General features: G+C 40.9%; 1 protein-coding gene across 8 annotated transcripts in view; it reads left to right on the top strand.

Annotated features, from left to right (window-relative positions):
- AOPEP (aminopeptidase O (putative)) overlaps nucleotides 1–23,283 on the top strand; it is a 197,547-nt gene that overhangs the window by 72,111 nt on the left and 102,153 nt on the right. For 5 of the 8 annotated variants that reach the window (XM_081213656.1, XM_081213654.1, XM_081213657.1 and 2 more), the window contains 4 exons: nucleotides 3,745–3,847; nucleotides 3,946–4,053; nucleotides 12,603–12,646; nucleotides 23,149–23,209. In XM_081213656.1, coding sequence (XP_081069782.1) covers nucleotides 3,745–3,847; nucleotides 3,946–4,053; nucleotides 12,603–12,646; nucleotides 23,149–23,209 — 316 coding nt within the window. Of the gene's footprint in view, nucleotides 1–191; nucleotides 275–2,448; nucleotides 2,583–3,744; nucleotides 3,848–3,945; nucleotides 4,054–10,492; nucleotides 10,760–12,602; nucleotides 12,647–23,148; nucleotides 23,210–23,283 lie in introns of those variants that run through there. The other 3 variants (XM_081213659.1, XM_081213660.1, XM_081213661.1) reach the window with 3 other exon arrangements.

Genomic DNA, 23,283 nt, shown 5'->3' on the forward strand with positions numbered 1-23,283 from the left:
ACATATCCAAAGAAATGGTTGAGGGGCTAAATTTTATGAAGTTGAAGGCACTGGGTATATTTAGGCTGAAGAAGATAAAATAAAAAAAATTAAATAAGCTGTTTACTGAAGAAGAGATAATGTGATAGCCATTTACAAATTTGTTTTAAGGCTGTCAGATCATGGAGCAAATTTGTTTCTGCTTATCCCAGAGCAAGAGTGGGGCAGCCTGAAACCCCAGAATTGCCTGCAGATTCCACCTCAGAGGGTGGGGAGCTCAGAGGTAGAAGTCAAGGTGCATAGGAGTGGAATGGGAGCAACCAAAACAGATGGACGAGAAAGTGGTACTCGTGATTAGTTCTCACTTCTGATATTTTCCTCCCCTGGCAACCTGCTGGTTGGATAGTGGGTGATTCTGTCTGTTTCAGTGTCCAGCCTCGCCCACTGCTGGCTTCAGCCCCACCCATCACTGGCATGGTGACTGGTTGCCCTGAAGGAATAGAGCCCTTGACAAAAAAGAGAGAATAGGACATGAACCCACAGGTTAAACTCAAAGGAGATTTCAGCTAAACATTAGGGAGAACTTCCTGATACTGTGAGTTGACAGTGGGACAGACTGCCTCGGAAGGTGGTGAAGTGTCCCTCTTTAGAGGTTTTCCAGCAGTCGCTGGATGGTTACCTCTGAGAAATGCTGCAGTAGCTAGGGCTAGGTGACTTTTGAGGTCAACTCTTTGAAATTAATCCACTCAATCATAGACTCAATCTATCTTTTGCAACCTGAAATTTGGCTTGTCTGGCTGCAGAGCAATCTGCTTACCACATCATATTAGGCTACAACACCCCATAGACTTGTGGGTGTAGAATACTTAAGCATGGGGCGGATTAATTTAAACCATGTTTTAGTGAGGAAATTCTTCTTTGTTTTAATCATGATTTTCATTATTTTTGTTTAATTTTCCTTTTTTATATGTGAATTTCATTCATTGGTTCTAAGCATACTAAAACATGTTGAATTGATTATTTTACAATTAAATACAGCCTTTAAGCTAGATTTTATACTATGTTTATAGACAATGTATTAAGTATAAATTCCAGTATATAAAGTTGCATGGCAAAAAGTTGAGTTGACTATTAGCTTTCACTTTTGTTGTTTCATAAAATGTCTGCAACCCACCAATCCGGTGCATAATTATGCATGGAATTCAGTGAGACTTGTTTATAGTGTTATCCATGTATTTATGTGTAATCCTATGCACAGGATTGCAGCCTGAATCTCTAATCCAGGGACCTGGGGGGGGGGGACTATGTGCAGAGCACAGCATCTCCTTTTTTTAAACAGTATTCCCTTATGCTGCATTGCATGTTAATTTCTAAAGTATCCCAGTCTGAAAAAAAGTTTGTAATGCAGTTCAGGGGACTCACCTGATTGTTGTAACCCTGGCCTCATGCAACAAGCTAAACACTACACAGAGAGTACTGACCCTAATACAGAATATTTTCCTGACTGATACAGACCCAGTAGGCAACGCCATGTGCACTTGAACTTTTTCTTGTTTTCTTATTTAGCTTTTATCCTGCTATTTCCCCAAAGATTTTAAGACAGTGTGCATGGTTGCCCTCATCCCGCTTTTGTATTTATAAAATCCCATGTTGGGCAGGTTAGTCCAAGATACAGTGGCTCGCCCAATATCATCAAGTAAGCTTTGTGGCTTCTTAAAGATTTGAATAAACATGCTCCTGGAATAAATGTAGTTCTAAAAGCCTTCCACGGTGGCCCGGCCCAGTGTCCATCTTCTGAGCCTTCCCTCTACATCAGGTTCTCACATTACTATAGTTGTGTTATAAGCTACTTTCATTAATATTTATTTGTGTTATTGTATATATGCTAAATCAGACAAGTCATACGTTTGCAAGTGTGTAGCTTGACAATAGGTGCAGATAGAGGAAACAGCCTTATCGCTAGCTGCAGCCAACACAGCTGCTGATTGCCAGGTTGGCTGGTTTTTTTGTGTATTTTGTTTTGTTCCATTTTTTTAAAAAATGTGAACATGGCTTGCTCTGATAGGAGGCTTATCTGGACATTAGCTTTCCTACTTCAATTGCTAAGGTATCACATGGATTTTATAGTGCATTAATTTTACAACAGAGACTGTTTAAAAAAACCTATCTTAAAAGTATATAATAAAATTACATTTAACCAGCAACATATCAGAGCAGCTAACAATAGTTTAAAAACACACTAAAACTACATAAAAATAGCAGAGCCGTAAATATAAAACATGGGAAGTTAATATTCCAGCAGGTTAAAATAACAAATGCAATTTTTAAAAAATCTACAAGGTGTGGACAAATTAAAAGGTATGTCTTGGTGCCACAAAGGCACTAGAATCTGCCATGCCAGACTCCCCGGGGATACATCTGAAAATGAGAAGCCATCACTGTAAAGACTCTATCTTGGCTCACCAGCAGCTTCATCTCTGAAGGGAGAGGGACTTGAAAAAGGTATTCAGATGAAGATCTTAATACGAGGGGGAAGGACATGGATTACTGGGGCCAAGCTATCTCTCCATCACTCCAGCCTCATTTGATTCCTGCCACTTCGACATTTACGGTATACACAAGACTGGAGCTAAAAGAGTTCCTGAGCTGTGAGTCTGATATTTAAGGGGAGTTACAACCTTATCTAGAACAGGCTGAGTACCACCTACCAACAATAATCTTGTCGGGATTATGTTGTAGTTTATTGGCCCTTATCCACTCTATTACTGATCCCAGATACTCATTTAGTACTTCTGCTCACCCCAGATCTCCATATGACCTCAGTCAACACTTTCATGTAGATGCACTAAAGCACACCACAATATAAACACCAGCTTTTGTTGGACATAACCTGGGAAAAATAGCTAGTGCAAGCATCCTTTAGCTACTTACTCTGTTACAACAGGCTCTACCTGAGAGAAGAAGGCTGCCCCCTTTCCCCCTCCCAACCCTGTGATTTAAACTAAAGAGGTCAGGCACTAGTAAGCAATAGTTTTCTGACACAAATTTGGAAACTGGACAACCATTGATGAAGAATTCACACAGTTTGAATTTGTTCTGGATATTGTCCTCATGGGTGATAATTCAGTGGGCTGAATGTTTCAGGCTTTGTTTTCAAAAACTCTGGCTGCTTTTCTTTGACGTGCATGGAAAATTGCAAACTAAAGAAAAATAAAGAGAAAACTTAAGTCCTTTTTTCAGCGTATTGGGCATAGATGAAAGAGCCCATTCATCCTTCCAGGTGTAGTCTTGTGAGCTGCTAAGCCTATGTTCAGGTAAGAGCAGCCAAAATATGTTACTGGATGTAATGAATTCAATATCCTTCCTTGCCGTTTTCCTCCGTCTAAAGTGTCTCCATCTCTTCTAATTTCCCTTTGCGCATAGTGTGACACTCCTGCCTGTGTAGCATGTCTTAGCAGAATGCCATGTGATATGATGTCATGTCTGGGAGAAGAGTTAAGTCGCTTCACACCAGCTTAGAATTGGCTACTAGTTTAAACTTCAGCTGTTTGTGTAGCCATATATAAAATTACATTAGAAAAATGCATTGCTGTACTACTTTTCCCACGAACGAAGTTACCTGAGTAAGTAGGAAACCTCCTATATTGTAGACAATGCCTGAAGAAAAACAGAAAGTTGTAATTAAGTGTTTTAACTGTGAGACTTTTTTTTAACATCCTCGTTGTATCTGTTTATCCAGATCTTGAATTATTTGTGCCCTTTTAGGCCCAAGAAAGAGAACACGGGCAAAGCAAGTGAATCTGGAGCATCTGTAATCAAACATGGCCTGAATGCAGAAAAAGTGTTCATGCAGGTTCATTACCTGAAGGTCAGAATGCTAAAACCGGTACTCTCAATATGACAAATCAGTATTTTGTACACATAAGAAAGAAATAACATCTTGTATGTCTGGTTTGCTTCTTCCAGGGTTATTTCCTTCTGCGGTCTTTTGCAGGGAAGGCTGGAGAAGCTGCATATTTTGCCTTTTTAAAGAACTTTGTGCGGGCTTTTCATGGACAGCTGATACTCTCTCAGGTACTTGCATCTTTAACTTAAGTCAAAATAATCCAGGAGTTGAAGAACCTTTCTTATGAGGACAAGCTAAGCATTTATGTTTTAGAAGCTTGGAGGTGGGGGAGCGTGCAGCAAAGTGAGCAGAGACCATTTTTAATCTCCTTTTCATAACACTAGAACTTTCCTGGTGAAGTTGTAGGCAGTTGATTCATAGCAGAAAAGGGAAAGTACTTATTCACACATTGCAGGATGTGGTGATGACCACTGGCAGGCAGAACTATTCAACTCCCTGATCCTCTGTGGAGGTGGCCATCTGCCCATGGGACTGGGCCAGCATAGGGTCTGCTGAATTCTGTGTGGAGTATGCTGCAGTCGTGTGGTGGCAATGGGCTTGAACCAGGTCTCTTGCTTGCAAACTAGAGCCGTGAAAGGATTCCTTTTCCACCCCTCAGCCAACCAGCATAAGCACCAGGTGTTGTGATTGCAGTGTTGGCTGTGCCACTCCATCAAGCATCACTGTTGCTTGAGGATTGCATCTTTAAAAGGGAACTAAACAAATTCATCAAGGACAGCTCCACTGGTTGGTAACAGTAATGACAAGCGGAACCTGCAATGAAATGTCACAGTATATCCCCACCCCCTAACAGGAATGGGCCCATTCAGAGTTCCAGCCAGCCATGTCCTCCTTTAGCATTCTATAAACTGTAAGCATCTCAGGAAGGACAATTTATTCGCTCCCCTGGTTTTCCAGTTTTCCATTCCAAGTGGTGCTCGACATTATATGGCTCCTGGAGGCCTCTGAGAGTGTTTTTTCTTGCTTTTTTATCCTCCCCCCCTTTGCGTTTTTACGTTCTTCTGGATACTGGGGTTAGTTCGTTTATCAGTTGCCCCATTGTGGCTCTAAACCACCTGAGTTTATTTTTAGAGAGAACGATAGCTAAGTGCAACCTATACAGTGGTACCTCGGGTTACATACGCTTCAGGTTACAGACCCCGCTAACCCAGAAAGAGTACCTCAGAGTACCTAAGAACTTTGCTTCAGGATGAGAACAGAAATCATGCGGCGGCAGCAGGAGGCCCCATTAGCTAAAGTGGTCCTTCAGGTTAAGAACAGTTTCAGGTTAAGAACGGACCTCCGGAACGAATTAAGTACATAATCAGAGGTACCACTGTAGAGGCAACCTATTCCTCTCGGTATCAGTTACTAGAAGTGAAGGGCAAAGAGAATTGGAGGGCTGTTACCTTCATGCCCTGGTGGTTGGCCAGTGCTGGAAAAGGGATATTGGGGTACATGGATCCTGGGTTTACTCCCACGGGGCTTATGTGCTTAACACTAAGGTGGGTGTTCCATTGTTGCTGTTGTTCTTACCTTAAGATTTTAAGAAAACTTCAGGCATAGAAAATACATTTGTCAGGGTATGCAAGATGTGTGCTCCCCAGAACTGGTGTCTGGCCATAAAGAAAGCTACAAGGAAGTATGTTATGGATGCTATGATTTAATCTAATTGATCTATCAAGGGCTTCTAATCATGATGTTAAAATGGAATCTTTTTGCTCAAAAGCAGTATAGAATCATAAAATTGTAGAGTTTGAAGGTACCCCAAGGGTCTTCTAGTCCAACCCCTGCATTGTAGGAATCTCAACTAAAGCATCCATGACAGAGTAAATCCCAGATATCTTAATGCCATTCTCATGAGCCTCCAAGGATCTTCTAACTGCTCTTGGAAACAGAATGCTGAACTAGATTGACCTTCTTCTGATACAGAGTAGTTATTATGTTTCCAACTTTCCCCTTGTAAATCATCCTTAGTTATATTAACACAACTTCTATTGAATATTTCAAAAACTAAACTTTGGTTTGAATATAAGAATGAACGTACAAAAACAAACTGTAGCAACAGAAGCAGATAATCTTTTTTGCCTTCTGCTTCTTTCCAGGATGGCTTTGTTAAATTCTTATGGAAACACATTTCAGTCATGCTTTGTTACTCAAGGTTGCTTTTCTTTATAGAGAGAAATTGCTTCTGGAGTATTAAAAGGGTCAAGTGGAGGCCCACAGAAGCCTCTCTTTTCATAAGGTATCTTAATGTAAGGTTAAAAATTCAATCTTGGTTTACAGCATGCCATATTGTGAACAACTGCACTGTGTTGAAAGAGAACTTCTGCATGTCATGAGACACATCACCATCAGATAATGGATATTGTCATTTAGACCAAATTAAACGGACTTAGATTTTTTAAAAATCATTGCTTTCTTTCTGATATTGACATTAAACCTATGAAAGAAGAATGCCAGCATGCATTCATAATATTTTTGTGGTGACCTGCTTAAAAGCATGAAAATAAGATAAAATACAACTAGGTTTCAAGCAGAACAAAATATTTCCCTATTGTTACAAAACAGAAAATTTCTTTTTACTTCCATCATTGACTGTAAAGAATTGAGTCAAGATGCACTGCTGAGTGTAGAAAAGTCATATTCAAGATGAATACACACACACTTTTTTCAAAAGACACCTAAGCTGTTCCTACATGTTCTTTATCATTTATTTATTTATTTGTTTGTTTGTTTGTTGGTTAGTTTTATTTTTAACTAACTCTTGCTCCATGGAGCAGAGAGACCTACACATGGCTCCTACGTGGTCTGCTATCTAGGTACAGCTCCATATGGAGCCCACTTCACTTCAGCAGTTGAATTGTGTGCCTTTAGGCCATTTTTAAAGACTCTCTAGATTATTTTCTTGCAGTGGCTTCCATAAATAAATGCTGTCTTGGGTAGATTTGTATGTTTGTCCCTGGCTTCATAAACTATGATTTACATCAAGACCACCTACTTCTCTGTTGTCCCTCCTCTCTGCTTGTATGCCAGCTTTCACATTGAGATTCTTGCTTGCATTAAACCAATGTTCTCAGTTTTGTCCAAGGGGCTGCATCCAACTAAATCATTGTGCACGCAGAACAGCATCTGTAAAAGCAATGGAATGTGCCCACCCTCAACCCCATGCACTCCCCAAATATGTTATGGGGGTTCCTGTAACCCGCTGGAACAGATTTAATGGAAGTGCTGGGATATGTGGAGGAAGGAGACAGTGGAAGTTCCCCTGCACTCACAGAAGTTGTTCCAAGCATTCAGATTTAGATGGATACAACTGTGGAACTTTGGTGTAATTTTAGTTAACAAATCAGGTCAATAACCCAGAATTTGTCATGGTCTGCTTTCTGATTTACCTGCCTTTTTCTCATAACATCTAACTTGCCCTAGTTCAGCTCTGTGAGAATTATGGCTAAATTGGGATTTCAGCTTGCATCTCCTTAATCTTAAATGAAAGCTTTTTTCATTGCATGATACAAAATTCAAATAGGGTGCTCAGACAGACCCTAAAGGATCAGACCAAAACATGGCAACATAAAACCAAAAGGAGAGATGATAAAGGCTTGGGGGGGGGGGAGCAAAGAAAGCAAATTACTTTCTAAAGATAAAATGTTAAAGTTAGAGTTCCACAGTGGGATGTAAGTGGGAATACCACAGAGAGGATGTTTTATAATTGTTCAAAAATAATAATTCAGCTTGGTAGTTAGAAATATTACTTGAATCAATGTAGAGAAATGAGGATAGGATATGAATGAAATAAAATCAACACTTTCCCCAGTACAGTATGGCTTCCAACATTACGCATATAAGTTTTTCAGGTGAGGAACGCAGTGAGGCTCTCTGTGTGGAATTTGCAGAAGCACATTGCCTTCCCATCTACTCATTCTCAGGCCTAGGAAGAAGGGGAGGACTCTTGTACTGCCATCAGCTAAGTAAGGATAGAAGGGAGAATCATATCAAGATGACAATAGCCTCATTATCATGATAGATTTTTCTTAGCTATGGTTACCAAAGCTGGTAATGTTTAGATTCTCTCTAAGCTCAGTAGACTTACTTCCTACCAAATAAGATTCAGATTGGAGCCTTAGAAACCTATGGTCCCTAGCTGTTGGTTGAAAACAAGGCAGCAAAATGCATTATTTCAGTTACACAGAAAGTATTAGATAGGGTAGGAGACTTGAATTTGTTTCAGATAAATCTGCAGGCTTGATGCGAAATCAATTTGCTTAGCAAATTACACAAATATTGCAAAATGTTGGAAGATCTCTGCTCATAAGGCTATTAGTCATCATTGTAAGATCATATTACAATAGAGTTGCTAATCCACTAGTCATTTTCTTTTGCGCCCCAGCAGCCTGCTGTGAAATGTGGCTTTATAAACTGTCCAGCTGTTGTGACCAGATGAAACTTTTCAAACATGCTCCTAACCCTGAGGCAAATGTTTACTAATCAAGAGTTTGAAAAATTGTCGTCTATTTTTTTATAGCTATTGTAGATGTGGCAGAAAGCCCCTGCTTAATTTTACATTTGGTTTTTCATGCTCGGTTCCAAAAAATATGTTTAATGAGAGGTGGGGATTGTTGCACAGGGTGCTGATGTCCCAGGATCCCCATATTGGTGTTGTGATGAGCACCAGAACAAAGGATAGGAAAGGAAAGGAAAGGAGAAAAAGATACAAAAGCATTTCTTTTGTTGCCCTTTCCCAGCATTGCATCCAATTGTGCTGCATTTTTAACCTTTTGATTTATAGTGTTTCCTGACAGTAACGCTGTAGCATAATTCATTTAGTAAGCATGCAATCTGTGTATCTCTGGGGGGAAAGAGCATGCATTTCTTGCAATGATGCTGGGATATAGTTCAATAACACAAGATGAGATGGGAGCTCAAGGTATCCTTTAGATTGACAAGGTCTGAGGAGGGTCTGTCAAGGATGAAATGGAATCAGAGACAGGAGGAAAAGGATTACACTAAGTTCTATATCTTCATTGAATTTTATTTTATCAGCTTTGGCATTATTTGAACCAGAATCAACTAAAGCCAATGGAAATTTTCTACCCTGACCTTCACATTTAGGAATCTATTACTTGAGGATAAAATGCAGCCAAGTCCAGGGCTTTTTTTTCTAGAAAAAGAGGTACCGGAACTTGTTGACCTTTTTTTTAGGGGGGAGCGCCCAGCCCAACTTGTTGAGCTTTTTATGACACAAATTGCTGGGCTGCAACACCAGAACTTGCCAAAGAACTCACCAAAAAGCCCTGGCCAAATCCATATTTGGTCTCCCACAAATCTGTGGTGAGAATTCTTTGGGCATTCTCAAGTGCCATTTTGTGATATAACATCTTGGTTGTGCCATGGGAAAATTATAGTCAATTTTGAGCTCATTGTACAGAGATTCTGAATGGTAGATTTGCTTATTTGGCCTGCATACCTCTGTACAGGTAATATATATATGCACATCTAGACAAATGTGGCTGCAAATGCAGATTTTTATGGGTTACCTAGCATAAATATGAATAAGAATCTTTAACCAAACATCAGGTACAGAATAAATAACAGTTTTTAAAGGTTTTAATGTTTAGTATTCCTCTACACCATAAAAAATAATGGGATGGATTCCCAGCATTTAAAACTATGAAGAACAGAGTATAACATCTAAAGTATAAATAATTGCTTGCATTCTGAATACTAGCCTTGTTTCTAGTGGCATTTGTAGTATTTTTCCTAGATCTGAGCCACAGGTGCAAGGAAATGACTTCACATGTGAAACATTAATCAGTTTGCTTTTTTCTCCTTCATTTTGACTGCATGCTCGGTATGTTTTTAATAGTAGTTTTTGTTTATTTTAGTTGAGTAGCAAGAAAGTCTGGAATTTTAGGGCAGGATTTTTTAAAAGTCCATTCTGGTTTCTGTGAGAGAATCCATTGACTAACACCTTTCGATGAAATTTGTGTAATGAATGGAGTGTTGGTAACTATAAATAAATAGAAATGAGTATGAGTTGTTGATTCCACTAGTGCAGTTAAGGTTGATGTTTAGTTTGGTGATGAAAAATGAATATCTTGGGGATAAAATACTTCACAGATTTTAATTTTCTCATTGTAACATCTGCTTCAACAAGTAACCAGCTGTAATACTGATTCATTTGTTGAGATCATAATTTTGCATCTTATTATTAGTTCAGTCTTATTAATATGCATGCTAAAATATCTAAGCTTTTCTGTTGTGTGTGAAAGTGTTCTACAAGTTCCATTTTAACTGATCCTTATCTTCATGGAAAGTATTTTGCTAGCTACATAGAGTTTTCATAATTCAGTTAAAGTAGATATACAAGCATGAAAATGAATGTGTCTTCTTTGTTCCAAGAAAGCATGGCAAGTATTGTTCCAGTTCTATTCTTTTAGAACTCAGCAACTGCAGAGTTGTTTGAAGCTTTTTCTGTGACTAAAACTTCATCAGGCAGACAGAAATATTTGCTCCATTGGATCATTACTTTTGCATTTTAATATTTAGATAACTTGGGATTATTATTGTTTGGCTAGTTAGGATCAAATTTGTTTGTATTCAGTGTCTCCATCTGTCTGTCAACAGGAAGGCATATTGTACTGGTGCATTTTGATAATAAAGACTACCCGGATACATTTGACTCAGCTGGAACAAAAAGAAATGAGAACGTGTGCAACAACATTTTGTCCTTAGCAATTGTTTTATCTAGATGTGCCTTACAGAGATAAAATATTTTCATCATGGTATGCATCCCAATGATTAGCCCATCCTTTAAATGAATCAAATATGATTACGGTACAATTGAATAATATGCCAGTTCCAAACATTCCGTTCTGTGTTCCAAAGTTTATGACACACTTTAATGTGACCCAAAAAAAACAAGTCAAAATTTGGCTATGTATATGAAGGGCTCTGCAGATAGAAGACTTAATTATTAATGAGGTGCTCTAATAGCACCTCAAAGTTCACCCATTTACTTGCTTCCATAAAAGTGAAAAAGTTGGTATGTACCACACGTAGGAACATTGTGGTAGGGAAAACAAAGTACCCCTCAGGAGTTCTGTAACCCCTTGGGTCCTTGCAAACACTCTCTTTACTGCTTCATCATTCCTCCTGCATCCCTATCACATGATCTCCCTTTTTTTTAAAAAAATAATTTTTATTAATTTTAACATATAAATTATAGTACATACCACAAAACTTCACCACTTATACAATCTTTTTTGGACTTCCATCAGCACCTCTGATGATCCACCATTTTAGCCATTTCGTATGCATTTCTTAAGTTCATGTTGCCTTTAATTATCTTAACTAACCGCCCTCCCCCTTATCCATTTTTGCAATATTTCCAATAATTCTCCTCACAAAACTTCTTGCAAACCTACAAACGTCGTCTGATCATCACAAATACTTTTCAAATAATCTGTAAATTTACTCCAGTCTTCTGTGAATTTCTGGTCCCGCCAATTTCGAATCCTTCCTGTTAGTTTATCTAATTCTGCATAGTCCATTAATATCATCCTCCATTCTTCTTTCGTCGGTAATCCTTCTTGCTTCCGTTTTTGTGCCAATAATATTCTTGCTGCTGTTATTGCATATAAAACCAACTTACATTCCTTTCTATTTATATCACTTCCTACAATGCCCAGTAAAAAGGCTAGACGAAAGAGTTTTCCGTTTTGGAGGTGCTTCACAAAACGAATTTCCTATGGGCTTGCTTCGCAAGACGACAATGTCTTGCGAGTTCCTGCTGGTTTTTTCCCCTCCCCCCCTTTCCTAAGCCGCTAAGCCGCTTATCAGCTGATCCGATCAGCAGATAAGCCGCTAAAAGCTGCTAAAAGCCGCTAATAGCGCTAATCCGTCAATGGGCTTGCTTCGCAAGACGAAAAAACCGCTAGGCGAAGACAATCACAGAACGGATTCTTTTCGTCTTGCGAGGCACCACTGTATTTGACTTTCTGCAGATTGTTTTATTTATGTTTTATTGATTTAATATGCTGTAAACCGCTTTGATATTTTTCATAAAGACATAAAGCGGTATAGAATATAAAACAAACAAATAAATAAATAAATGACACTTAAGCCTTTGAAATGTAAATTATTTATACAAGTGGGACTTGCAACAAATGTTGCATTGTGGTGTGTTTCCGCTCCATGTTGTAGCAATTTATTCTGTCCCTCTTCTAAGTCACTACATCCCTCTCTGTCCTCCCAAATTCTACATTTCCTTACCTTTTGGCAGTCAGCAATCGAAGGCTGCTGAGCACACCGAGTCCTCACTGGGCTGTTTTGGGATTTTGTCTTTTTTAAATATATATATCAAATCATGATGTTACATAGGTATGCAAATCATGGTGTTTCCCCAAACCAACTTGGTGCTATAGTGGCTGCAGAAGGATAGGCACCCATACCTGAACTTTGGAAATAGAAGGGATGATCCACCCAGCACAAGTATGCTTGTTTATAAATTTCTTACTTATGACTTCATATTATGTTCCTGCATTTCGTCTACTTAATTTTCTAGTTGCCATTGCTAAGTGTTCTGATCTCTGGGGTGATAGGTGTCTGTAAGCCTTGCCATTATATTCACATGTCTATTTTAAATGTTATAAAACGGAATAAACAGTTCAAGTATTGTTAAGTGTGTATTTTTAAATTCATGTTATTAAATTGTGGTCTTTTGTTACTCTTCCAGGACTTTCTTCATTTATTACTGAGGGACATCCCACAGCTAAAACGGTAGGTCGGAATCAGCCTGAGAAAGACAAAGAACATAATGGGTATATATTCAAAATGGGTTTTGTCTCCAGAATCTCTGCAGATGAAAAGCTTGTATATAAATCTTCCATCAACTTATACACAGACAACAAAATTTAATGGGTGGAATTCAGAGTCATGCTATTACAGATAGCATGCACAGACATATAAGCATATCAGTTTGCCAAATGGAACAATGACCTCACCCCTTGTGCTTTTTTGCCCCTGAGCCAATTTTGGGGCAGGGAGAGAGGAGTCCCTGCTGGGCAAGTAGAAGCCCTGAAGGGGTTTGTTAGGTGAATTCTGCCCAATGAGTTTGTCATGCCTCCTATCTAATAAAATAAACAAGGGCAATTAATTAATTAATTAATTAATTAATTAGTATACTGCCCTTCACCTGCAGATCACATCTATAGCCCCTCCCAAGAGCTTACAGTGAACTGCACAAACATTGTGGGTGCAGTCCTATACAGGTTTACTTAGGAGTAAAGCTATGGGACTTACTTCTGAGAAGACATGTATAGGATTTCACTATAAGCTTAATTAGTATCATTTGTTTTATAGGCAAAGAGAAATCATGGAAAGCGTTGGATATTCTAAAACTGGAATTAGTTTGTAGGTCTTTGATTTTAAAACATTTTCACAGTTCTATGGAAACATCCAGCCTCACTGACTTACATAATCAGGATACCACCGTGATATCAGCTAATTCTTTTCATTAGGAAATCCTTTTCATATTCTTTATAACATAACTGTTATTCAGTAGTTTGATTTAACCATTTTATCATAAAGCAAACTGCTGGATCATCAACAGTCATGTGTGATATAAAATTTTATTCTACTATTAATTTGTTTCTGCTAGGATGTTTGACTATATTGTGGAAGCTTTTGTTGTGAAGCCTTGGTTTATAAAATAAACCTTTTGTGAAAAACCTAAATTATTGAAACAATATGGATTTCTAACCCCTGATGTTTGGGGGGAAATCGAGATACCTAGTTAATTAAATTAGTATGTTTTGATTTTATTAATGTTCTTAGATTTTTTAAGAAACTTGATTCTCCTATTTCTTGTTTGTATCAGTTTTGATTTGAAATTGAAGGCCAGGTTGGTATCTAAGAATGTGCCAGGAACATTTTAATTTTAAATAAGAAGGTCGTAATAGCTGTTTATTCAACTTCTCCCTTAAGAAAGTATGGAGAAGCTTTTGGTTTTATGATAATTTACTGTATAGCCGTGAATATACTATGCTGCCAGCTTTATATATGGTAAAAAGTTACAGTGTGATGCCAAGAGCAACAGAACATGATGTTTATCTAAAACCACACTTTCACCTGCTCCCTGTAGTGGCAACCATATTTTCCCACTCATTGCTCAACACATTTCATTTGCTACTATAATAATAATAATAATAATAATAATAATAATAAATTTTATTTATATCCCGCCCTCCCCAGCTGAGCCGGGCTCAGGGCGGCTAACAACAATCAAATAAACAATCAAATAATAACACATTCTAAAAATATTTCATTATAAAATTAGTTAAAATCACATTGGTGGCAACCGATTAAACAAAATTCTGTGCAGGTTGCCAGAGGAGGGGGTCAGGCTGCGCCTTGACTAAAGGCCTGGCGGAACAACTCTGTCTTGCAGGCCCTGCGGAAAGATGTCAAGTCCCGCAGGGCCCTGGTCTCTTGTGACAGAGCATTCCACCAGGTTGGAGCTGCAGCCGAGAAGGCCCTGGCTCTAGTTGAGGCCAGCCTAACCTCTCTGAGGCCTGGGACCTTGAGGGTGTTATTATTTGTAGACCGTAGGTTTCTCTGTGGGGCATACCAGGAGAGGCGGTCCCGTAGGTACGAGGGTCCTAGGCCGTATAGGGCTTTAAAGGTTAAAACCAGCACCTTAAACCTGATCCTGTACTCCACCGGGAGCCAGTGCAGCTGGTATAGCACCGGATGAATGTGATCCCGCAGCGAAGACCCCGTAAGGAGTCTCGCTGCGGCATTCTGCACCCGCTGGAGTTTCTGGGTCAGTCTCAAGGGCAGCCCCACGTAGAGCGAGTTACAATAATCCAGTCTGGAGGTGACCGTCGCATGGATCACAGTGGCTAGGTCAGGGCGAGAGAGATAAGGGGCCAACTGCTTAGCTTGGCGGAGATGGAAAAATGCCGCCTTTGTTATAGCTGTAATCTGCGCCTCCATAGAGAGGGAGGTATCGAAGATTACACCCAAACTCTTAACAGACGGTGCTGGCACTAATTGCACCCCCGCAAGAGATGGGAGTTGCCCCCTCGATCCCATATCGTCCCGCCCCAGCCAGAGGACCTCTGTCTTCGAAGGATTTAACTTCAACCGGCTCCCACGTAACCATCCAGCCACAGCTTCCAGACATCTGGTCAGTGTGTCTGGGGCCGAGTTAGGATGGCCATCCATCAAGAGATAGAGTTGGGTGTCATCAGCATACTGATGGCAACCCAGCCCAAAACTCCGGACAAGCTGGGCGAGGGGGCGCATAAAGATGTTAAAAAGCATCGGGGAGAGAATCGCACCCTGAGGCACTCCACACACCAAGGAGTGACGCGATGACAATTCCCCCCCAAGCGCCACCCTCTGTCCCCGATCAGAGAGAAACGAGCGCAGCCATTGAAGGACTGTGCCCTGGATCCCCATGTCGGCAAGGCGGTGGTCCAGGAGTTCGTGATCGACCATGTCAAAGGCTGCTGACAGATCTAGAAGAATCAGCAGCCCCGACCCGCCTCGATCCAGCTGCCTGCGGAGATCATCTGTTAGGGCGACCAGAGCCGTCTCGGTCCCATGGCCAGCACGGAAGCCGGACTGGAATGGATCCAAAGCAGATGTTTCATCCAGAAACCTACCAAGCTGTTCAGCAACCGCTCTCTCAATCACCTTACCCAGGAATGGAAGATTCGAGACCGGGCGGTAATTGGATAGATCTAAGGGATCTAACGATGTTTTCTTTAAGAGCGGACGCACCACCGCCTCCTTCAGTTCCCCTGGGAATATCCCGGTGCCAAGGGACAAATTGATGATATCCCCCAGGGGGGCCCGCACCTCGTCTGGACACGCTCTAATCAGCCATGACGGGCACGGGTCAAGAGGACAGGTGGTGGGCTTTCCAGCTTGGAGGAATCTGTCCACATCGGCTGGAGATATCCGGTCAAAGTGGTCCAATACTGGACCCGAGGACAGTCGAGGGGCCTCCAGTTCCTTTATTGTATCCAAATTGGCAGGGAGGTCATGGCGGAGCAACAGGACCTTCTCCGCAAAAAAGCTCGCAAATGCCTCACAGCTGTGTGTCAGATTGTTATTTAAATTTGGCTGTCCTTCAACGGACGTTAGAGACCGAATTATACTAAATAATTGCGCCGGGCGAGAGCTAGCGGATGCAATGGAGGCCGAGAAGTAAGACTTCTTAGCGGCCTTCACTGCCATCTCATAGGTTTTCATAAAAACCCTATAAGATGTTCTTGAGGCTCCGTCACGGGCACCCCGCCATACTCGCTCTAGCCGTCTGAGGTCCCGCTTCATTTTCCGAAGCTCCTCGGTAAACCAGGGGGCCCGGTTTCTGCGGGGTCGCAGAGGGCGCTTAGGTGCGATCTCATCGATGGCTGCCAGGAGCTGGGTATTCCAGCCCTCAACAAGCTCAGTCAATGAGTCGCCAGGGGGAGCAAGGTCCCGCAAGGCCTGACGGAATCTATCAGGGTCCATCAGCCTCCGCGGGCGAGCCCAAATTGGCTCGCCACCTAAGCGGGGTGGGGGTGGAAAATCAATCCTGGCTTTCAGTGCGTAGTGATCAGACCATGGCACCTTCATCGAGGGAGACATGATCACATCTATACCGGCGCCAAAGATCAAATCCAGCGTGTGGCCTGCTTGATGTGTGGGGCCCGAAACAAACTGGGAGAGCCCTAGTGTTGCCATGGAAGACACCAGGTCCAGAGCCTGTGAGGAGGGAGTGGCATCAGCATGGATGTTGAAGTCCCCCAGTACCAATAGGTTGGGGAACTCCAAGGCCCAGCCGGCCACCGCCTCCAACAGGCCTGACAGGGTGGCTGCTGGTGCGCTAGGTGGCCGGTACACCAGCCAGACAGCCAAGCTCACCTCGGAGCCCCACACTAGGCCAACACATTCAATGCCGGGGATCGATGGCGATGGCAGAGCCCTGAAAGAACAATCTTCTCGGATTAATAGTGCCACCCCTCCCCCCCGGCCCACAGTCCGCGACTGGTGGAGGACGGAGAAACCCGGGGGCGCCATCTCTCGTAAGGTAACAGTTTCCCCTTCGCGTACCCAGGTCTCCGTCACACAAGCCAGGTCAACCCCCTGCGAGGTGAAGAAGTCTCGCAGGGTGGCGGTTTTTTTGCCTATAGACCTGGCATTGCACAACACCAGTGACGGAGGTGAGTAATCCTTGCTCACCCTACCTTCGTCCCTCGGGATGGGGCGCAGATTGGAAGGGGTACGAGCATATCCATATCTCGATCCCCTTCGCCTATGACATCTGCCCCCACCGCCATACCTCCCTCGCCCCACTACGGTAGCAATCCCAAGCCTCAAACCAACCTCCATTTACAGAGTAGAAACAAGTCAAATCCAAAACAATTGTACCAACACAACAAATCCCCACCCCACTCAATAGCCAACCCCAAACCAAAATATGGGAGAAGAGTTACACTTTGTCCATCTGAAATGAAGTATGTGCATAATGACCAAATATTGTCGTTACTGGAATGTATTCACGTTTAAAAATATTGGTCAGGATTCAAAAAGCCATGCAACTAGTTCTGTGAGCCAAAGGGAACTTTGGGCTTGGGGGTTCTTGTTTTGTTTGTTTGTTTTTGGTGACACCAAGCCATTATGCTTCATGGCAGGCTTCTTCTGAAATCAAGGGGTGTTTCAAAACCAGCTTGTGATAGATGCTGCATTGGCGGCCGTTGTTCAAAGGAAAATGTCAAAAATTCCACTGGACTGGTGTGAAATTTTTGTATGAGCTTCAGCAGTTTTTGGGATCCTAGCCAGTATATCTATTCAGTTTTTTCCAATACTGAAGCTAGGAAATGTGTTTTTCTTGGAAGGGACAACACATTCCCAGTTTCCTTTCTTTTTTCAATATGCATCTGCGATCATTTTGAATCATATTCCTAAGATGACCGTGAATTTTGGCAAACCTTGTCCTAAATTCAACAGTTCACCATTTTTGTGATCCCCAGCAATCACATTCTGTGTTGTAAGTGTAAGGGAAATATCTAGACCACTTAATGTTTATACAAGGAATGCTGTTGCATCGTGCTGATCTGCTTGCAATAATTATACAGGGCACACTAATTATTTTATATGGCTTATTCTTTCGGCATAAAGTCATGCTTCTAATATTGGATATAAAGTGAAACGAAAGAGATTATATAGAGCCATACACCAACTGCTGTTATTTCTGTATTGTTGCTTGCACTGAATTGGCAGTATTCAAGTGCAATGAAAATACATATATATCTCTTCATATACCTATATGCATATATACTTTTAGCAAGGGTTGCTGATCCTTGACAAGGGTGCTGATCTACGCACTGGCAACTGTGGACCAGTGGTCCCTGTGCTCTGCAACACCGTCCCAGCCCCGGAACACAGCACAATCTCAGCATTGGCTGCAACCAGCTGATAGAGAAAGGACATCTCTTTGGTATGTGGAGCTGCATTGGCTGGATCCCGGGTGCAGAGGGATGTTGGGTGGCATGTCTTTAACTGTACCAGGCCTGCCAATGTAGTCTGTCTGTGCTGGGCACCTTCAAGCTCTATGGATTCACTGGGTGCTATGCTGCTCATTTCGGTAGATCTTACCCCTTTAGTTGCTTATCTTCATTTTTAGGGGAGGAAATAATGTTTACAACTTGTGTAGCTTGTTAGTTTCACTTTCAATCTAACACCTGCTCTTGGCAAAAATGGTAAACAACTCTTTGCACACTAGTGCCAAAGAGTTTTTAACTAGTAGTGTCAAGTTATTATTAACTTCAAAATCTTACCTTCATAGAATCATAGAGTTGGAATAGACCACAAGGGCCAAGCAGGAAACACCATCAGAGCACTCCTTCAGATTATGTTCTTATTGCTCAGAATAACTGTAAAATGGGCACCTCAAGGTATTAGTATTTAATGAAAGCCATTTCAAAATATGTTTCACATACAAATAGCATATACTTCCTGCATAAAAGGTATCATGAGACTTAGGTGTTAAAAAATCTACACCTAAAGCAACTAATAACTAAAGGAAATTCAGTGCTCTGTGTAAATATGGAAGGAAAGTTTTCTGCCTTATGAGAAATTTTCTAAAAGGTGGAATATAAAACAACAACAACAATTGTTTAATTAAATTTGTATACCGCCCTTCATCCAAAGATCCCATGGTGATTCACAACAGAAAAACATAAAATGCAAATGCAAATAAAGTTCGATCTATATTCTATGTGCTTCCATTCATCTTTAAATGAAATAATTTTCATAGCAATCAGACCTGCGTGGTTGTAATTTCCTGACATTTTTGTATTCTGAGGATGCCTAAGTGTTTTTTCTAGGATACTTTAAGGCACATGATCTGATGGGGAAAGGCTAGTGTTGAAAGAAGACTCTATAACTGAGGCGACCAGTGTTCTTAGTCAGTGGGTTGCCTCCATGGTTCAGCTGAAGTTCATTCACCTCACTAGACATTACTGAGCCATTTCTGCCTTCGCATGAACATGCCTTGAAAGGAAACTTTTTGCACTGCCTATGAATTTCACTTTTGTATTTTCAGAATTTTATCACAACAGTGGATGGGTGTAGTTGCTCTTCTCTTCCCATTCTCTCTATTCAAAGCATTTGTTTTAGCTATTAATAAAGTATGACTCTTGATCATCTTGTCTGTTTTCTAAGTTATGAAACATAACATGCTATGCCAATATTGAACTATTTTCTGCTTGTAAACCAGCACTTGTCTATTTGGCTATATTTCTCTATCAGTCTTAGGATGGCTTAGTCTCATAACTTATTCAAAGCAACCTTGGCAATTATTGTTTTTTGTGGATTTTCAGAATCTTTAGACACCACAGGGCTGTAATTTTAATGCAATCCTGGAAAACCTACAAAATGGTTTATGTTTGCATGTAGATACAGCCTTTATATAGGAATTATGACTCCATTTTTTCAAGGCTTTGCAGTTCTTGGCTGCTTCCTTTCATGCAAGTTGGGACACTCAGTTTTTTTGTCAAATCCTCTTACCTAATGCAGCCCTCTGTGCCACATCCCATTATTTTCTGAAGTATACCCAACCCTTGGGCAGCAGTTTTCAGGGTGAGCAGTAGACTTTAGTGAGTAGAGGGGATTGGTGACAATCCTTGACTAGTTACAGATAGGTAGCCGTGTTGGTCTGCCATAGTCAAAATAAAAAAAAAATCCTTCCAGTAGCACCTTAAAGACCAACTAACTTAGTTCTTGGTATGAGCTTTCGTGTGCATGCACACTTCTTCAGATACACTGAAACAGAAGTTGCCAGATCCTTCTATATAGTGAGAAGGTGGGGAGGGGTATTACTCAGAAGGGTGGTGGGAATGGGAGATTGGCAGATAGCCGAGATGAGCCTGTTGACGACTCTTAACGACTGTAATAGGTCTTACAGGAAAAGGCAAGGGATGAGAAGGTGAGAAATGGCTTAGTCATGTATAATGAGATAAGAATCCAATGTCTTTGTTCAGACCAGGTCTCTCCATGGTTTTAAGTTTGGTAATGAGTTGCAATTCAGCAGCTTCTCTTTCCAGCCTATTTCTGAAATTCCTTTGTAGTAAAACAGCTACTTTGAGATCTTGTATAGAATGTCCTGGGAGATTGAAGTGTTCTCCTACTGGTTTCTCTGTTTTGTGTTTCTTGATGTCAGATTTATGTCCGTTTATTCTTTGGCGTAAGGTTTGGCCTGTTTGTCCAATATAGAGAGCTGAAGGACACTGTTGGCATTTGATGGCATATGCAATGTTAGACGATGAGCAATTAAATAGTCCCGAGATGGTATGTGTGATGTTGTTGGGGCCAGTAATGGTGTTGTCCGGGTGTATGTGGCAGCAAAGTTGGCATCTGGGTTTATTGCAGGCTCTGGTGCCAGTGTCCGTGTTAAGTCTGGTTGTAGTATTATTGTGGGTTAGGAGTTGTTTAAGATTGGGTGGCTGTCTGTAGGCAATGAAAGGTCTTCCTCCCAGAGCTTGAGAAAGATAGTAGACTTTAGTGAGTAGAGGGGATTGGTGACAATCCTTGACTAGTGTGAGCAAAAGTGCTTTCCTTTAAGTCAAAGCCACTATTGGATATAACACTTTGTATTTGGCACATTGGTTGGATCCGGGGGAGCTTCTTCCATTTGAGGAATGTGATTTCTCTGTCTCAGTTGTACAAAACACACAAATTCATTATTCTTTGTTAACAGAGCCTTCTTCAGAGGCTTGCTTAAATTAGTCTACGAAGTACTATGTTCATGGATGGCACAGTATGAATCACAATCATAATCATAATTAACAATATTAAAGGGAAAGGCACACTTTAAAAAATGAAAATAAATCCATTCCTTGTTTAAAATCTTTGTCCTAAGTTGTGTTACTCTTGTTGCATCTGGTTAATGGACAATCTAAGTGTCTGGGAAAGTGCTGGCTTTATAAGCAAATGCTAAATTACAGCTCCTTTGACATTCCAGGAAATGCTTTTTACTTTTAGCTTGCCTTCTTATCTAAATATTTATGAGGAGACAAGGTATTCCATGGACTGAAAAATCTTAAGAGAAGAGATACAGAACCAAGTTGCCCTGGATGTTGGCTGCCTCTTTAACTTGGTCTGTGTCATCTCCTTTGCGGATGTATCACTTTCCCTGAACTTCCCTTTCCTTGTGGGCCTCTGCATTATTCCCATTTTTAGGTGTAAAAAGTCCTACGCTACCTTATAATGAAGCTTGGTTAAGCTAAAAGCAACATACGAAAACAGGTTTTTACAGGTTCAATTGTCATAGTGTATACTTTGTGGCAAACATGGGTTCGTTGCTATATGACAGTGATGCCAAATTTGGTCTTCCAGCTGTTTTGGGACTACAACTCCCATCAGCCCTAGCTAACAGGACCAGTGGTCAGGGATGATGGGAATTGTAGTCCCAAAACAGCTGGAGGGCCAAATTTGACCATCACTGCTATATGATGTGTGAACAGTGGAAGGAACATTGAAAGCTAATTACAGTTTTTAAATTCTGTAAGTTAATCTCTTCATTGCTTCCCTTGCCTGCTTTTGTCCAATCTGCAAGGGACATGTATCTAGGAAATGCAGTTGAGGGACAGGAGTGCATGGAAGAAGCAGGGGAGAAGTTAAGCACCTCTTACCCACCACTGCCATACCTTCCCCACCATTTTTTAGATGTTCAGCAGAGAGCTAGGTTCCCTGGCCTTCGCCTTTTGTCAAACGCCTAATTCAACCCAAAGTCTTCCGTTTTTCCTGCTATTTCAGCTCCTTGTCCACGTATCTTAGAAGGCAATGGAAGGATGACATTAACTAAAACAGGAGCTTCTGGTCTAGTCAGTTCCCATCCAGTGAACTTACCCTTTTAAGAAGTTAAAACATATTATTGCAAAAAACATATTTTTTTCGGTGAGGTGTGCTACTCATTGTGGACAATATTCAGTACCCACGGTACAGCAAAATGAAAACATTTGCTAATCATATATCTCAGAACGGATTTCTGCTTTTCTGCAGCACAGCTAGAAATATTATGAAAATCTGGGGGGGGGGGTTTGATCACACAATGGTGGAGAAGACAAAATGTATATATGCATCATGGCCTATGATAGCTTTACAATATCAGCAGTTCTTTCTAATCTGTTATCTGAACCTATTTTTATTCCCACTGAGTGTAAATACGGAAGCCTTTGCCATTTTCAGGCTGTTATGCTTCAGAAGGTGCATTCTGCGTTTGCTTGGAATAATTGATGTGATATAGGGGTGTTTTTGGCCAGCGCACAAGATTATTATTTTAGAGTCTAAAGCTAAAGATATTGAGATTATATGAATTAGTCCCAGGCAGTTTTTTACTGCCCATTTCTGACTTTCACTTAAACAGATCCTCATTCCTTTCCACTCTTCTTGCAAGCTGAAGACGAAAAGCCACACAAAAAGAACTGCAGAACACCTGTCCATTCTTTCCAAATGTTTCATCAGTGCATTTGAGCTTCTTAAACATATGTTGTCAGCTTCCATAACCATTGAATTCATCACTCGTTTTTACATGTACAGTCCAATCTGCTTTTCATTTTCAGGTGTCATGATCTCAGACATTAGTAATTAGAAAGGACAAAACCAGGCTCAAATCAGCTTGAGATATCACTGTTTACATTGCAAACCTCGTTTCTAACAAAGTGTTGTTTAACGACATATTTTATGTATGTTCCATGAATAAGGTTAATTTTTAATTTTCTTGGAAGGTATGGCCTGTCAGTTGAAAACATTTTCCAGAAGTGGCTTGACTGCACAGGAATCCCAAAGGTAAATGCAAAATATCTGTTCTGAATAGGATCCAGATTATGAATTTGTTGAGCATGTTTTTCAAATTACTGCTT

This window comes from Podarcis bocagei (genome assembly GCF_964188305.1).
Source record: "Podarcis bocagei genome assembly, chromosome: 11".
NCBI lineage: Eukaryota > Metazoa > Chordata > Lepidosauria > Squamata > Lacertidae > Podarcis > Podarcis bocagei.